The sequence below is a fragment of the Watersipora subatra genome, chromosome 3 (assembly GCF_963576615.1).
Source record: "Watersipora subatra chromosome 3, tzWatSuba1.1, whole genome shotgun sequence".
NCBI classification, from domain to species: Eukaryota; Metazoa; Bryozoa; class Gymnolaemata; order Cheilostomatida; family Watersiporidae; genus Watersipora; species Watersipora subatra.
Genome location: NC_088710.1, coordinates 72,115,338 through 72,133,149, shown reverse-complemented (window position 1 = coordinate 72,133,149; position 17,812 = coordinate 72,115,338). Strand labels below are relative to the sequence as shown.

General features: G+C 39.3%; 2 protein-coding genes across 2 annotated transcripts; both read left to right on the top strand.

The window, feature by feature from the left end:
- Nucleotides 1–59: 59 nt before the first annotated feature.
- Nucleotides 60–5,981, top strand: LOC137390971 (FMRFamide-activated amiloride-sensitive sodium channel-like). Its single transcript, XM_068077285.1, has 7 exons — nt 60–124; nt 255–393; nt 815–939; nt 1,617–1,893; nt 3,663–3,796; nt 3,946–4,105; nt 5,817–5,981. The coding sequence occupies exons 1-7, from the start codon at nt 60–62 to the stop codon at nt 5,979–5,981; spliced, it is 1,065 nt and encodes a 354-aa protein (XP_067933386.1).
- Nucleotides 5,982–6,435: 454 nt separating this feature from the next.
- On the top strand, nt 6,436–7,041 carry LOC137390970 (acid-sensing ion channel 5-like). Its single transcript, XM_068077284.1, has one exon. It carries the CDS (start codon nt 6,436–6,438, stop codon nt 7,039–7,041), a length of 606 nt encoding a protein of 201 aa, XP_067933385.1.
- The last annotated feature ends 10,771 nt before the right edge of the window (nt 7,042–17,812 follow it).

Genomic DNA, 17,812 nt, shown 5'->3' with positions numbered 1-17,812 from the left:
AGAACACGTCCAGTTGTCAATTGATTATTCACTATAAAAATATGAGTTTTGAGGAAATAATGTATGGTAGAGAAACCAGCCAGCCCGATAGGCCAGCTGGTTGTAACATGAGTCCTGCCTACAGGTGTGCATTAATCCAACAATATCACCAGTGGCAGTGTTGAAGTCTTGCTCATGTTAACTATCAAGGTAGAATATTACAGTGGCAGTGTTGAAGTCTTGCTCATGTTAACTGTCAAGGTGGAATATTACAGTGGCAGTGTTGAAGTCTTGCTCATGTTAACTGTCAAGGTGGAATATTACAGTGGCAGTGTTGAAGTCTTGCTCATGTTAACTGTCAAGGTGGAATATTACAGTGGCAGTGTTGAAGTCTTGCTCATGTTAACTGTCAAGGTGGAATATTATTTTTGTGCTACAAATGAGTGCTTAAAAATATCAGAATGACTTGAGATCTGGTTTGTGGGTGATAAGTATTAGGTGTTAAGCTATTTATTAAACTAGCTTGCTCATGGTTGCTATATCGTTTGTTATAAGTTGCGGCATACGTATTTTAATATCAAAGTATGCCGGCGAACCAAAAATTAAGCATATTTTGCATACTCAAGATGATTGTACACAAAATTCATTTATTTAATTACATTAACTTCAGTTAATATACATTTAATTAATCGTCTATAATTGATGCCAATAACATCTCCATCCTGTGACTTTTACATATAATCATGCGACTTATATCTTCAGTACAACCTTGTTGCTTACTTGGTGCAACAAGTCCCCATTATGTAGTACGGATGCCACCTTTTTGAACTGATAGGCCAGTAAACAGCAGGGAATGGCATCTGGCATACTAAAAAGATGGAAAATGAATGCGGTGAAGTTTAGTGAAGATACAACTGCTCATGGCATCGTAAGGGTCGGGGCCCTTCAGCAACCTCTGTGGTATGTAAATATTGCTACCATCAGCATGCACTTTTTGGTAAGCTCAACAAGCAATTCAAAATTTCAAAATTTTGCCTACGGGTCCAACATAAATATAACTGTCTTTACTTACTAATCACATGCCCTGATCAACTTATATTGGATTTAATACTGGCAGCTAAAATAATAAAAATGTAATCAAGTGAATTGCACTTTTTAACTTGTGTTAGCAAACTTGAGCTAGACATAAATAGGCAATGATATCACTAAATGTATGTGTTCTTTACCATTTCATTGTTTCTATATACATACAGTAATCTTCAAAAAATCGATTGTGCTGTAAGGCATACATCATAAATTCAAATCATTATAATACATTGTCATTATACAATTATTTTCTCATTAAAATGTTTCATTGATATAAATAGACAATGATATCCCTGAATGTATGTATTTTTTACTAGCCTATTTTACTGTAAAGTTTGTACCGAAATTTCATGTCATTATAATACATTGCTATTATATAATAACTTTTCATTAAAATGTTTTATTGATATTATGCTAAACTGACTGCTACAACAGAGAATGATGTCAATACACAATAAAGGCAACAAGCATCGCCAAAACTCCATCAAATTCTCATTTTCTACAACTCGCTATTGCATAGAGCTATTCTGTTGTATGTCCCATATCTGCAGGTATAGACTTATTTGGCTGATAGTGGTGCTAGGGGGGCTAGTCATGTCTGTTTTCAACAGCGAAGAGCGTATAAGGACATACAACCTCCACCTGTTCAACATGAGAGAGACGGTAGAATATCAAGCTAAAATCAAATATCCATCTGTGACAGTATGTAGCGCCTTCCCCCTGCCCATCCTTGGCGAAGCTTCTGTCACAGCTAGAGCAGTGCTAGACACTGTGAAAGAGAAGTCTTGCTATTATGGTTCTGCAACACGAGAGAGTATTGCTAACAAGGTCAGTATATCATGCTAACAAGGTCAGTATATCATGCTAACAAGGTCAGTATATCATGCTAACAAGGTCAGTATATCATGCTAACAAGGTCAGTATATCATGCTAACAAGGTCAGTATACCATGCTAACAAGGTCAGTATATCATACTAACAAGGTCAGTGTATCATGCTAACAAGGTCAGTATACCATGCAAACAAGGTCAGTACATCATGCTAACAAGGTCAGTAAATCATGGGAATGACCTACACGTATGAGTGTGTAGCTATAGTGAAAAACAAGAAAGCAAGTCAGGGTTCAGTTGACTAGTACTGAAAGTGTCACTCTTGGGGAACAATGCTAGAGAAACAGGTTCAGGTGAGAGAATATTTCAGTTTGCAAGACTTATCATGCCATAGCAAAGTAGCAGAGCAACTTTTAAAGTGCAACCAAAACAAAATCAATTTATTAAAAAAAAGCAAAATAGAACATTTTAATGTCACTTATGGCTTGTTAAGCACCTCTATAGCTATTTAAAGTGTATCATTATGTCGTTACGAACAAATTTTCACAAATATTTTTTAGAACAGAGATGATTAAATATTATAAAATTGAACTATTGAACTCGATTTAATTCACTTTTACATTGTTCTTGCTCTATACGCATTAACTGCAGTTCATGGGCTGATATTTAAGATTGGGAAGTCTGAGCTAGCTTAATATCAGATATCAATGTAAGGATGAGCATAGAGAAGAGGCAAACAGCCTTAGAAAGTAGTGTTGTCATAGATCACATGTTGTACAGCAATAAGTATTTTATGAGCCATGTTTTAAAGTAATGGTCAGTAATGGCCATTTAGTAAACATATTAGTGATGTTAAGTTTAGAGAGCAGATTGTAAATCGTGTCCTAAACTGGCTTCTAATACTTGAACATTCATTTGAGATCGGGCGTCAGCAAGTTCTGATCCCTACTTATTAGAAAACTGATTTTACTAGGAGGCTGTCATGTAACCCTAATCTACATATATATTTCTCAAGGTTTTTCTTCTGTTTTCTGTCGTATGTCCTTCGGTATGTCCAGTTATAACTATTAATTAATATCTTGGAATAAATAATCCGTATCGCAGAAGATTTGATCTGGGACCCTCAGTTTCACCAGTGCGATGCCTTATCAATTCAGCCACACGAGCTTGATGGATTCATTCGGCGATATACATGTATGTCGCTACATGGGAGCAAATGCGCTACCGCTTTCTGTCATGACGCAAAGTGATGGCGTAACGTCATGAGAAGAGGTGGCTCTTATTAGTAAGCTTACTCAAATTTTCCGTTGGCAATGTGCCAGGCTAACAGCAAGTGGCAGGCAACTCTCATTACCTCTCATTGTTTATAAGCTGATTTTTAATACCCGGGCAACGCCGGGCAGCACAGCTAGTTGAATGCATAAAAAGAAGTGTATTCGTTTCCATAGGTAAGGCCTAGGTGAAAAGAGCTTGTTCTTACAAAAGTACAGTACTTGCGGATGATATGACCCGGAATGGTAAATTTTGTTTGGGAACCGTAGAAGAACGTGTGAAATATGTTTCTGCCCCATTTTACATGGGGCAGAAAAATAACAACTAGGTATTACGCATGATCATAAGTTGACATTAAAACACATCTCCATCACCCTATAGATTTTTCAGTTTCTCAAATAGAACAAGTATGTAACACCCACTCAGATGGTCTTACTGCTAGTACTAGTTAACAACCACATCTACATGCACTGATTCATATTGCCTTTGCACGCAGCTGAGGGCCTCGGAAGAAGTCTTGCTGTACAGTGTGCTTGATGGAAATATGGAAGGTGTTGGACATGCAGCACAGTCTCTGATAGCTGGTTGCAAGTTTAATGATGAAACCTGCTCTCATCTGAACTTCACTAGGTAGGTGATGGTGACAACTACTGTATGTTCATGGTGACATTAATCTCCTCTTTATCCTATCCTACCGCTCCTAACCTCTATAATATGCAAGCAGCACTGCTTTGTTAGTATTGTCCAGCTTCTTATATGATGTTTTACTTATTGAGCAGCTACACAGATGCAGACCTCTTCAGCTGCTACACGTTTAACACGCGAGAGTTGGTGATGTATGGCAGACAGCTGAATCTCCTCCTTTATCTAAGTTCTAGTGGCAAACCCTACAACTACAGTGATGTATTGGATATTCAGGCAGCGGGAGCGTATCTTCAGGTTAGCATTGACCATGTCTAGTGCTAAATTATGACAGCATTGTACAGTATGTCAGGGGCATTGGCTATCACTTTACAGCGTGTTAACATTTTGTTTGCACCATATTTTTACTCGATGTGTCAAGAAACTACCTGAAGAGCTGGAGCAAGTTGTTACATCTTGCCATCTGGGAGTTGGCACGATCATAACAACGAGAACCATCTGTTAGTATTGGTAACAAAACGTGCAAAAGTAGTTCATCGCTCAATTAAGCAGTTTACTTGTCCTTCTGTAGAAGGAAATGCATATAGTAGAAATCATATACATGAGGGCACTTCAGACTATATAAGAAAAAGTTACTATACTAGGTGATGAAAGGACAATAACTATATCCCATAGATACATTATCACAGTTCAGGATAAGGCTAAAATGACTAGCTGTTGACCAGTGTTACAATGTACAGGTCAACAACTGGTGTCATAAAAAGCATATACGGTGGAACCTCAGTTCTCAAACACAATACGTTTTAGAAGGTTGTTCAAAAACCGAGTTGTTCCAGATTCGAAACAATTATTCCCATTAGAATTAATGTATGTAAATTTTAATCTGTTCCAATCCGAGATAACAACTTCGGTAATATATTTTTTTAACATTTTACACCTTAAACTGTACTGTATACTGCATACTAGAAATAAAAACGGATAGATATAGATAGTGTTAATTTTTAATAAAAGATTTTCTATCTATGATGATGAAAAAGAACACAAAAAGTAAACATTTCCTATGTTTTTCTCTTACAACATTGAAAACATTCTACGTTAAGATACAGTACTAAAGATTGCAGAAATTGATAATGAAACAGCGAAAAATACAACCGATCAGTTACATCAAAAATCGTGTGAAAAAGAACATATAAACAGTAATGGCACGTTTACTTTACATCTTTGAAGGAGACTCATCCTACAAAATAATTTAGGTTAACTCGACTGGAGGAGTTGTCTCCCTAACAAATCTCTTTGGTAGAGGGATGTCGTCCCATATGGTTCCTTCCTTTTTGTAAAGAACTTATGAAGCGTAACTTGCTTCTCCCTCTGTTAACGAATGTTTCCATGCTGTTTCCGGAGCTGTTCTGAATGTTTAATTCTAATGCGCATGCTCCGGTTTAGTTGAGAACCAGATTTATGTTCGAGATCTGGGACGAACAAATCTCAATGGTTTGATTGAAAACCAACTCAAGAACTGAAGTTCCACTGTATGCACATTATGTATGCACATTGTTACCATTATTACACCTATGCCATTATTATTGACTTATACATATCTGCTACAGAACCGAATAACAAAATTTCAATTTATCTGATTAACCTGATGCGTGTCAATCGAGAAACAACCATTCTCAAGGTAAGAACTTCAGGTCTAACCATATTGATCTTCAAATTCGATATGGTTTACATTTATAATACCAGTTTGTAAGTGGTAAGATACTGATTTCTACACTGACAATTACCATATCTATTTTTACAATTACATACAACTTACATATGTAAATTTATGCTATGCCCACTCTCGATATGCTAATTGATATTTATGTAAACCAGCATCGCAAAGGGTATTGATTTCTGACAAGAACTCCACAACCTTGTCAGAACGAAAAACAGCAGTGTCTTCTGCGCAATCTGCCTGAATTACTATTGATAGTAGCATCTTAACAACAGTTTACAAACTATTCAGGTACACGAAGAGAATACACAGCCATCGCCACTAACAAAGGGCAACGCAATTCGTCCTGGCTCTTATAACATAATCTCTCTAGATACCTACAGAACCAAGCTGCTCAAGGCACCTACAGTAACCAACTGCACCAACAGATCTCTTCCAAATGCGACATTCAAGTAGGTGAAGCTGGTTAAGTATAGAGGACCAAATTAATAGCCAGGTTATAAGTGTCAGATAAATCACATCAAACTTTCCTCACTTATCAAAATTTAAAACTATCTTATGGAACACTTCAATATTTGTTGGTCTGTCTTGCTTTATGGTTGTTCCTGTTGGTTACATTAACTTACTTTTACAGTTTTCGAGCAAGTGATGAATCGATTTCTTTTCTTTTACTAGCAATGAAATGTGTCTGTCTAAAGCGATATGAGACCAATAAATAATTAGTAGTTATAGATGTGAGGTGATCCAAACAAGCTGCATGAATCAGATTCAGGATATTAAACGCATTGACTATGACCGATGGTTACAACAATAGTGTACATACATGTATAATAGGCAGTTAGAGATTAATTCATGATACTATTGCAGATATGACACAGATCTCTGTTACAAGACATGCTGGCAGCAACTGATGATAAAGCAGTGTGGCTGCCCATTTGCAGGCATACACACAGAGAAGCCATGGAACTATAACGGTCCATTTTGCTTGCAAAACTACTGTAATGTGACCCTGCTGACTCAGCAGGCAACATGCATCAACAATGTTTTGAATCAGCTGGAATCTCACCAACTCTGCCACAGTTGCAAGATGCCAAACTGTTTAAGTTGGATGTTTGAAGACAGGCATGCAGCCATAGATTACTTTATAAACTCTTCCACATCTGACTTTGCAGAAGACTTTTTGGACAAGGACCATCCAGCTATAAATGACATGAATCTTGCCTTTGGCAATCTTAGCAATGCTCCACGTAACTTCATCGCTAGTAACTTTGCCAAGGTCACAATTACTTTTGCAAATCTACACATTAAACACAGAGTTGCGGTGTCTAGCATGTCCAGTTTTTCTCTTTTTGCAGATTTGGGTGGAGCTTTTAGCTTTTGGGTTGGTTGTTCCATCATTACATTTGTAGAAATTCTTGAGTGGATTATTCGCATGGCTTTTGATCTTAGAAACAACAGTCTAAAGCTTGCTGATGGAAATAACTCCGCTAAGGAAAACAACTTTGCAGAAGAATAGCCAGATACTCTTTAAGCATTGTTAAAAACACTACAGGTCATATCAAAAACATATGGTATACTTTATTGCCTTTCTATTCCATAAATAAATCCAGTAAACAATTTACCTTCTCATCATACATTAGCAATGATGAATGTCCTAAGTATTTGATACACCAGGATTATGCGCCGTTACTTATCAGATTGTGACTAAAGGCTGGTTCACACTATATCGCCGTATCTCGGCATTGATGCCACAATACATCGGTGATCGTCGATGATAACGATGTTCATACTATCACAAATCTATCCCGTTTGCATCAGGAAATACTCTGTGACGTAATGTTCCCATTTCTCTTTTTAAATTTTCGTGAAGAAACGTCTTTGTTTTTGCATGCTGGAATTAAATACTAGTCCCGCAGCGACTATCATAAATGAATGTCAATAAATCACGCTATTGGCAACCACAAACTACCATCACCGAGATAGTTCACATTTAAAAGGCCGTTGTCGATGCTCGGCAAAATATCGGAAGTTTGACAGCTGCAAACTTTCACGACGTGTCCGCGTTGCTTCGTCGATGCCATCGGTTCACGGTTTACATAATTGACAATGAGGAAAACCCTGACAAATGGTGATATAGTGTGAACCAGCCTTAAAAGGAAGTATCACAACAATAACAAAAGGCAAAATTTATGAGCATTTACTGAACATGTTACCTAAATGCGTTATGTAAGCTGGCATTCTTAGACACTTGCTAGATGCATATCTTCCTAAACTCATAGAAAAAAAAAATCAACAGCGAATGCTGTACAGTCAAAATGTTCCAGCCGGTCTCTGGTCATTTTCTCATGTCCCAAGTATCCCAAGTAACCTCTAATTAATTCAAAAGTAATTTTTAAACAATTTAAAAAACCCAGTTTTTCAAACACTGAAAAAGTAAGTAGGTTGCTTTTTGTGCAACACAAATATACCACTGTTGATGTGAGAGAAGCTACCACAGAAAGAATGTGACATCTGATTGTATATGACTATAAAGAAGCACAAGCAGCAACAACGGAAACACTCAGTTCTTGATCTCACCAGATCAAACGTACTAATGTTTGCTAATGTAGGCTCTGATAGTAGTGATGTGGCAAATAGTAAACAAAAGTATATGTGGCACATACCTACTAAATAAACTTTAATGATGGAAACATATACTTTAAGTTTTTGCCCATTAAATGCAGAGTTTTTGAATGTCATTATTCTTGTAACTTGAGCATTAACATAGCTTCTTTTAATGAAATAATGCCGGATTGACGCAACAGAGCTCGAAGCAACACATTGAAAACAATTGGCCTAAATTTTAAACTGTCATTATAATAGCTTGAGTTTCTTTATATAGTGAAGTCTGTACTTACATCAAGTCACCTACTTGAAAATTATCAGCCTGGCTAATAAACTTGCGTAAAATACGACTATGAGTTCAATTTTTGCGCCAGCCTTTTCGAGACTGATGTGACCTTTTTGAATTGCATAGTATATGTTCACTGCTAGTGACAATAAAAACAATCTGATAAAAAATAATATTTGACCTGTAAACAATGGTTTGGAGGTTTAATTTCCAGAAAGGCTTCTGGTGGTGACAAAAAAGGCAGCCTACAGGCATATCAATTCTACATTTTTCGCAATGCAAGTGAGAAATACCAAGCAATAGTCCGCTGTCTTTTAATATTTATTAGCACAGCAGTCGCTAGAATACCGTAAAACCTCTGACTAAACACCATAGTGCTCTATTTTTTAACCCTGCCTCTTTAGTAGCGATCAATAGAGGTGGCGTTCAATTAAAGGCTGGCGGTGTATTTTTCAAATGGCTCATCAGAATTTTGGAAAGACAAATTTAGCCATTTTACAGGTGAAGCGAATGTCACCTGTTTTGCCTTTTTTCCTGTGGAGCGACATTAACCCTTTTGGACGCAATAAATCTGCTAACTCACCTACAACTGGTCAAAGATCTATTAATAAATATGCATTGAGAAGTTGTGGAATATCTCTATTGGTTGTATCTATTGCTTGCAATTAACTTGCAATGATATTATAGCCTGTGTCCTGCTTTGCCATTTGTCGGAGCTTTTAATTTTTATTTCATTCTAAATTTGAAGACCCATTTTTATTTTACACCTATATTTAACAATGTTGCATAAGAGCTGATTGCATTCATTGATATGTTTGCTACAGTTTGCAGCCAAAACTAGATGTGTATGTGTGATAGAAGAGGAGTTACAAGCGTTGATCAATTGTAAGATCAGATTACCGCAATTATGCTATTAAATAATATGCTATAAATTCGCAAATTTATAAGTTATATAATAATCTATCAAAGGCTACGTTTATATATTCATGAACAAGTGACACAAACAAACCATACTTATAATACATGCATAAACAACAATTACCGTTTTTGAAAAACAATTTGCATTGTTTGCTGGGCCTGTTGCATTCTGATTGTTGCTTTCGGTAGAACGAACATCTTCTAGTTGTTTAACACCTTCCACAACTCTTCTTCTGCACTGCTGAACTAGTCAATATTAGCATCGAAACTATTTTTTTAGCTGAGCAAAACTTTTACACATTGATATTTGCACAAATACATGTCACGTTAAGCTTTTAGCCGCATGCGCATTAAGCGCATCCATTAGCTTAAAACTAGTCATTCATTTATTGTCATAAATGTAAACCTTTTTTATCCAATGCTTCGATGTATCAAGACCGTGTTAAACAAGGAACTACTATTAGCCTGATACAGTTATTAATCATTTCTATGGTGTTGCTTTCAAAGTTATAACGAAAAAAAATAAAAAGCTTTAGAGTTGGACAACAAGGAAATTAATTGTTATTGATGTAAATGATTCATTATTAATGATTTTGTGGACACTTTTCTACTGATCACTTGCTATTATGGGTTCGTAAAAATCAAACTGAGTCAAAGTGGCAGACAAATGGAGGTGGAATTCAATTAAAGGGTGGTACTCTATTTTTCAACAATTTTCCTATAGTGGCGGTCATATAGAGGCGACGTTCAAATAGAGGTGGCGTTCAATTAGAGGTTCTACGGTAACTGTAAAGTTTACTTTCAGGTACCTATAAAAAATGGCAAAAACAGAAGGTGAACACTGAGACCTGGAGGTTTTACAAAAAATAACGGTCCTAAAATGTAGCTGTTTAACAAAAAGGTGCAGTTGTTTCATTTTTTCAATTTTATATCTATTGCTATAGAATTAAGTCTAATAGTAGATTTGACATGACATATTTACTGCGCTTTATATTTTCTGACTAATTAGGCTTATTTCTCCCTTTACATGATTTTTTACTAGGTGCAGTGTAACGCAACACAACCATATAAGAGTAATTTACTAAGTTTCAAGCAGCAATGTGATTTTTGTGACTAACTTTGAAAACTATGTATCTATCATTGTAACTTTACAGAGATCATTCCGAGATACACGTATCTCAGCAATTTAATAAAAGCCTGAGAATAATAATTTTTATTTGTCCAAATCCCATTGTCTGAATAGAGCTTGTGTAGTATCCCATATCTGGAAAAAGTGTTTTTGGATGATTTGACAATTGTTCTTGACTATTTGAAAGGTTTGAAAGTGGCTTCCACTCAAAAATGTCAGAAGAATAGCCAAACTGCATAAAATAGTCTTTGGTTTTGAATGAGAAGATGTCCATTCCAACTGTGCTCCATGTCGTCTCGGGAATGTCATGGCTATTGAGTATTTCATTGAGTTTTGTTGGTGATTGGAAAGCGCATTTCACATACCTTTTGTTTTGATTCGAACGTCTTCAGCCATATGAGCCCAAAACACAACAGTTCTCGCTTTTCTTATAGTTGTTGCCATCCCCTAGGGACTACTGGGAAGCTTCTCCAAAATGTCTGGTCTTAGTTTATCCAGCACTACCAGTCTGAAGTTTTTGTATGCTAATTCATTAGGATATGAGCAACATGGTCACACTACCTCCGGCATATCTGCTGCTTTTGTAGACCAACATGAGAGAATTAATTTGTTTCACTTGACCTAACCCTGAATCATTTCTTGTACAGTGCTGAATGTTCACTGAGGTTGCCGGTGACACTGATAAAACTCTTTTTAAATTTATTGTTCTCAGATCAGGCATGAATGACCTAAACTTACTGTACAAATCTGTTCCTCGGTCACTTCCTATTTAGGCTTCCCAATTGGTTATCTGGAAAGAAAATTGGCCGTAATTTGCTATTTTCCAGGTGTGTACACTCCTAAAAAAGGTGCTGCTGATGAGCTACCAACATTGACTGCAGGCATCTTGAAGCTTGAATCAGAGACTTACTGAGTACTAACTCTTGTGGGCTATAATAGTTAGTATGTACTATTGCATCTAGATTGCTTATGACACATTTATCATATTTCAGCATGCCATAGACTATGACCAGTAACTTCAGAGCAATAGAGGCCTGATTTCCCACAATCTTTTTTAGACTTCGGGATGCATAAGAGACCAGCTATTTTTCTTGAAGTAATACAGCGCTGAGTCCATCTGTACTAACACTTGTCTGAACATAACATCATGGTTGACCTCAAATACTTGAGTGATGAAGATGCTGTGATTAGGCATTTGAGTTCAGCAAAAGCTCTTTGTGAATATTCACCCCAGCAAAACTCACCATCACAGCTCGAGCCTGTCTTGACAAACTGTTGTTTTTGCAGAGTTGTCCACGTCAAGCGGAGCGAGCAAAACAACAGCTTGTCACAATACGTACAGCACCTGATGCATCAGTTGCACTGAAAAGGAGTTGTTCTCTTCCGTCTATGCGGCTTGGCTGCGATGTTGTCAGTCGGTCCATTGATAATCATAACAGACTTAGCCCAAAAATTTATTTAGAAAAAAATAAGATAAAAACATTTAACCAGAGACCAGTCTCTGCGGAAAACTTCAGTAGAACTTAAGAATAAAATTAAAAATAAAATCAATAAGAACAAATAAAACTCACTGATACAAAAATACAAATGAAACTGACTGAGCGCACAAATAACAACATGTTTAGTTGCTGTTGTTGCCTAAGTTCTTAAGTTCTACTAAAGTTTACCGCAGAAACTGGTCTCTGGTTAAACGTTTTTATATTTTTTTTTGTATTAATTTTTGGGCTAAATCCGTTATGATTACCAATGGAGCGACCGACATAACAGCCAAGCAGCCTTTCAGTGCAGCTAATGCATCAGATGCAATGCGTATTGTGACAAGCTGTTGTTTTGCTCGCTCAGCTCGTCAGGGGACAACTCCGAAAAAACAACAGTTTGTCAAGACAGGCTACAGCGGCTCACACTTTACTGAACAGTGAGGATGAACTCGACTAAACGATTTGCATGGCCAAGGAAACTATGCACCACATCACTGTTGATTGGGGCCTTCATGTGTGCAATTTTTTTAATTTTAATAGGATCGGGTTTTCTACTTTTAGGGGTGATTATAGAGCCAATATATGGCAAAATCCAACATGAACCTGCATTTTGCTTTGTGCCACTTTAGATGTGTAACTCTTCTTACTCAAGTCAAAAATTTCTTCAGCTTTTGATAGTGGTCTACAACATTTTCCTCATATGTTGGTCTTTTTAACCAATGATAAAAATATTGTTTGCCAGGACTCATACTCCTTGTAGACCACTTGGTACATTTAATAGATGTCGTTATAATTCCTCAAGGTTTGATGACAACCCAAATGGCATTCTTAGTGACTAATATTTTTTCAAACGTGGTCCAGAACGTGGTCAAATCACTTGGTTCATCACTGAGCTTTACAACAATGTGAAAAACTTTTTTCCGTCTAAATCACTGAATATATCATCCAGAATTGGCATCAATAAATTGTTTCTCTGAATAGCCTTGTTAAGATTAGATGAATCTAGACCAATACATGGCAACCCATTTCATTTCCTGGCAGCAAAATTGTTGTGTCCATTGAGCAGAAATCTAGCTGGAGGTTAGACTCCCTTTTCTATGTGGCCGTTCCGTTTTGCTTTCAGGTCAGTTTTCATGGAGAGTAGTGTCTCCCTGCTGTGGCTGTCTAGAAACTGTTTTCTTGTCCATCTCCTTGTGGTATTCTCTTAGCAAATAATCTATTTATTCAAAGATTTAAAAATCGCTAGACAGTATGTTTTGCAGGTCATCTCTGCAACCAAATTCACCCATTCTTCTTTAATAGATATAAGGCCAAGCTTTAAACAGGCATCGAGTGACAGAAAGCTATGATTGAAAGTTTTGTGCACTGTAAAATACAAAGTTTTTCCGGCCAGTTCATGTTCACACTTGCTCAGAGCTTATGTTATTAGACCATTCAATCGTTTCAGCTATCTGCAGTTTTTTATCTAGAGGCGGTTTTCCCCACTTTGAATAGTTAGTCTAGTTCAAGATATTACATATTGCCCCTTTGTCAAGCTAAATCCTGATGAACTTCTGATTACCATTGACTCAAGTATGAACAGTGGTAAGTAGCTTTGTATCTTTGCTCACTACTTGTAAGCATAACAGTCTTTAGATTTTTCTCTTTCACCCTCCACAAAATTCACCCGCTGTTTAGAGCGACATTTTTTTCTGTGATTGTATTTCTTACAGCCATGACACAGCCGACTCAAAACTGGACATTTTCTTGCAGTATGAGACCACCATAATTTCTGCAAACAACTCTATTCCTTTGTTTTCCTTTGCTTTGAACTTGGTTACGTCTTGCTCATCATTCTTCATAAATTTGTTAATTTATCTTTTATCTGCGACTATCTACATTGTACCTAATTACTTTTTCGATTAAGCCAGGCACTTGTACCTGCTACCAGATAGCCATGAAGACCAATAGAACCTGCATCATGGGTTGGATTGCCGGCGACTAAACTAGCAACACCAACTCTAAGCTGGAGGTGGTGAATCTGAACATATCATCGGAACAAAGTAAATATTTAACAAAGAACCTGACTAGACCTCTCAGAACGTACTGTGGCCACACTCAAAAGCGAGGATAAATAAACTTATTCTTCGGTTAACCGCTGCAGCAGACCAAAAATGCCAGTGGGACTGAAGCTGTTCCTGTCCACTAGATTACATGTCTGTACTGCTAAGAGAGGGAGTCTAGTAATGCAAAAGTTAATGTTCTTTGATACCTATTGCATGCGATTTTATAGAAAAAACACGAATCAATAATAATCGTATCGGCTCAAACATAGTCCGGTCTAAAAAGGTTTGCGCTGTGGTGCTACTACTCTGGCACTCAATGAAAAATTAGTCAGAAAATAAGCAGAAGAATGAAAAGTCCATCTTAAAAATGGTAGAATGGAATGTAAAGATACTTCTTGATAGAGATCGCTCAAAATAATCAAAACAATAGACTGCACTAGTGGCAAAAGCACTTCAAAGATACCACATTGATATCGCAGCACTCTGTGAGACCTGTTTAACACTCTCAGGAAGTTTGGGGGACAGTGGCTCTACATTCTACTAGAGTGGCAGCAAAGAGCATAAATGAAGAGAGAAAAGAGTTGGCTTTGCCATCAGAAATGACATAGTCAAAAAAATGGAACAAGACTCAATAGCAGTGAGCGCCAGGATCATGACTCTGGGCCTGCCACTAAAAAGGGTTGCGTACTTGTCTATCGTAAGCATCCATGCTCCCACTATGACAGATTTGTCAAAAATTCTGACAAACTGTGAAGCTTAAGAGGAATTTTAGCATTAGTAAAGATGTGCGATGAAAAGCATCCCTGGCACAGATAAGCTACTCATTACCATTGACTTTAATGCAAGGGCCGGATATGATCTCTACTTGCTACTTGCGGTGAACTTCTACTTGCTTTCTGCTCAGAGCACAATCTCAGGATCACAAACATCTTTAAACTCAAGCATGATCATAAGAGGACATGGATGCATCCAAGGCCCAAGCATTGGCACCTACTATGTGATTTACAAAACAAGTGAACCAGAGAGATGTTTTGTACACTCGGTTTACAGATGCAAGCCATTGGCCGGGAACCGATGGTAACCATGTACCATGCTGTTAAGCAGGCCAAAGAGCTGACTCTGGGAGCAGCTGATGCTCGGGGGCCAAGAACTCTGCTAGCTGCATAAAATTTGTCTGTTCTTCAGGCTACAACCTAACGGGGTGCTGGAGGCCCAGACTTCCCCTCATGGCAAACCACGTTGATGCTCAGTTTGCCCATCGGCCTTCAAAAAATAGCCATCTGGCAGACTCATGCCCTTGCTCACTCTGAGGTGGGTAGGACGATCAGCCGAATGATCTGACCTGGTACTGGCCAAGGATGACAGCCACAGTAAGGAGACTGATTAATAGCTGTGAGGTCTGACAAGCGGCGAAACATGGTAGCACCAGAATAGCCAGCAGCAGGTATAGACTTTATGTCAAGCGCCCTTGGCAGAAAGTAATCGTGGACCTGGTGAGGATGACGCTGAAGACTCTGAGAAGAAACAAATAGATTCTGGTACTCACAGACCACTTTACGAGGAGACGGGATGCCCTAGCCCTCCCAGAGGCCACAGCTCTCAGGATGGCGAGTGCGTTGGGTGAATGGGTATTCTGTTATATGGGGTTACCAGAGCAGATTCACACAACCAGGGCGCACAGTTGGAGAGTCAACTAATGACCGAGCTGTGTCGACTTTGGCGGGTGGAAAAGACTCATACTATACCCTATTACCCCAAGCCAATGGTGTTGTCCAGTGCAATAATCAACAGCTGGGTGACTCCATGCAAGCACTGCTATTGACCCAGAGTCAGGAGGAGTGGGACAGGTTACTCCTTCAGCTGATGCGAGCATATTGTGGCTCGCCACACCCAGCCACTGGAGAAACAGCCAACTTGCTGATGCTTACCCGAGAGTTGCAACTTCCTGATCAGCTAGAATTCAACCCACCAACCCCGAGGCCTAAACTTCACACGAGTACGTGGTAAGAATGTTGAAAAAGCTGGAAGAGGTGCATGCAACCCTTCGAGAGGAGCAGATGGCCATAGGAGAAGAACACCAAAATGAGCCTCCTTTGTATGCACTAGAAGACTGGGTCTGGCTCCTAAATTAGAGGAAATAATTAGGAAACAACTGTAAGCTGCAGGCTAAGTTCGTGAAACCGTTCCAGGTTGTAAAGGTCTAGCCAAAACATAATTACCTGATAAATCGACAGGGCCTGTCTTCAGTGCAGAACATGAGCCGGCTGAAGCCCTTCCATGCCTGCCCGGAGGAGCTCGAACAAGCACCAGCCACCATAAAACCCTGAAGAGGACCTAACATGAAAGGGCCAGGAGGCAAGAGGAACAGGCCGAGTTGTCCAGGCAGAAAACAAAAGCTTACACTTCCCCTGCTTTCAGTAAGAAGCTGGAAGGCTGACTGCAGAAACTTTCAAGGAGACAGGAGCAGCAAAAACACAAAACTTCGAGAGAGCTGGCTGGTCTGGTTTCCTAGCCCAAAGAAAAAGGCTCCTGGTTCCACTCATCATAACCCCAAGCTAGCTCAGATCACTTGGCCATCAGACCAGTACGAAAAGTGGGAACGGCTAACAATGGTGACAGACAATCAGAATAGCCACAGGCGTAGTGATACTGGAGTTAGGGCGAGTAGAGGAGCTGGGGGATTAATAAAACAAGGTCTTTCGTTTTTTGCACTCTCCAGTGAACCAGTTCCCTTACAAAGGCCCAGCGATATCACCGCTACGGATACCACTTTTCAGCATATTCGAATCACTCCTGTTAACACAGCTACGGCAAACTCAAGTGAGACTTTCCATTCTTTAGCAGAGATGTTGAACCTGTTAGAGGCTATGAAAACGAGAAGAAATGTTGGCGGACTTGCTGAGCTCAGAAGAGGGGACTGCGTCCATGTGTCAGAGCATGAGCTCGGCTACCTCGAATGACACAGCCGAGCTCCCTGGCAACTCAGAAGATTGCTCTAACCAGGCTGTCTTTTCAGGCCAATCTGTTACCAGCAGAGAGGCTCGAGTAGAGGCACATCTGGTCGACACTATCAATTATTGATCATACTATACCTGCCTATATTGTACCCTTCAAGAATATGTCAGAGAGACAATTGGCCGAGACGCCCTTGGAGATACATGAGTGCCTTGACTGGGTGGAGGAGGTGGAGAAGGCCGAGTTGGCCGAGCTGGCTCGAGTCCTGTGCGTAACTGAGATCGAGCTCGTTCATTCGCCAGTCTTTGCGCAGCCACCTCTGCAGAAGCTACGCATCAAACTAACCAAGCTAAAGACTGAGCCCAAGAAGGAGGTCGTGTACACCAAGCGCTATATCAGAGGCAACATATGAGACCAGGTATAGGACACGCTAAAAAAGCCTTGCACATGCGACCTGCGTCAGGTCACGACTAGCGCACGCAGGAACCGGCAGCACATAGTGCAGCATTTCGCTGTCTACATCTGCCCCTGCCGATTTCAACACGTCTTTAGAGACCAGCTCATGGCCCACCGGAAAGTGCATCAAGCTACTGAATGTGGCAGTGTAGTCTATGTGGTAGACCGGGCCTGTTGGAAATCCTTGCTGAGTGCTAGAGGATGGCTGGCCGACCTGGAGACGCTGCCCTGCCAACCGATGTTGACCGTGGCCGACCGCCCCCATCCTTCCCCCACCCTTCCCCCGAGAGCCGGCAGCCTGGTCTGTTGCTGTCACCGCTAGGAAGACGAGGGAGGATCCAAGGGAGCGAGACCATCATGCCAGACCCGAGCTGCGGCGGGTCAACCAAGCCCATCAGAGTCTATCGAGCCAGGAG

Excerpts from the sequence above, each read along its gene's own strand:
- LOC137390970 (XM_068077284.1), top strand. The coding sequence starts at position 6,436 with ATGATAAAGCAGTGTGGCTGCCCATTTGCAGGCATACACACAGAGAAG.
- LOC137390971 (XM_068077285.1), top strand. The coding sequence starts at position 60 with ATGTATGGTAGAGAAACCAGCCAGCCCGATAGGCCAGCTGGTTGTAAC. Across the intron at positions 125-254 it reads AACATGAGTCCTGCCTACAG|TGGCAGTGTTGAAGTCTTGC; the intron begins GTGTGCATTAAT and ends GGAATATTACAG. Across the intron at positions 940-1,616 it reads GCCCTTCAGCAACCTCTGTG|GTATAGACTTATTTGGCTGA; the intron begins GTATGTAAATAT and ends CCATATCTGCAG.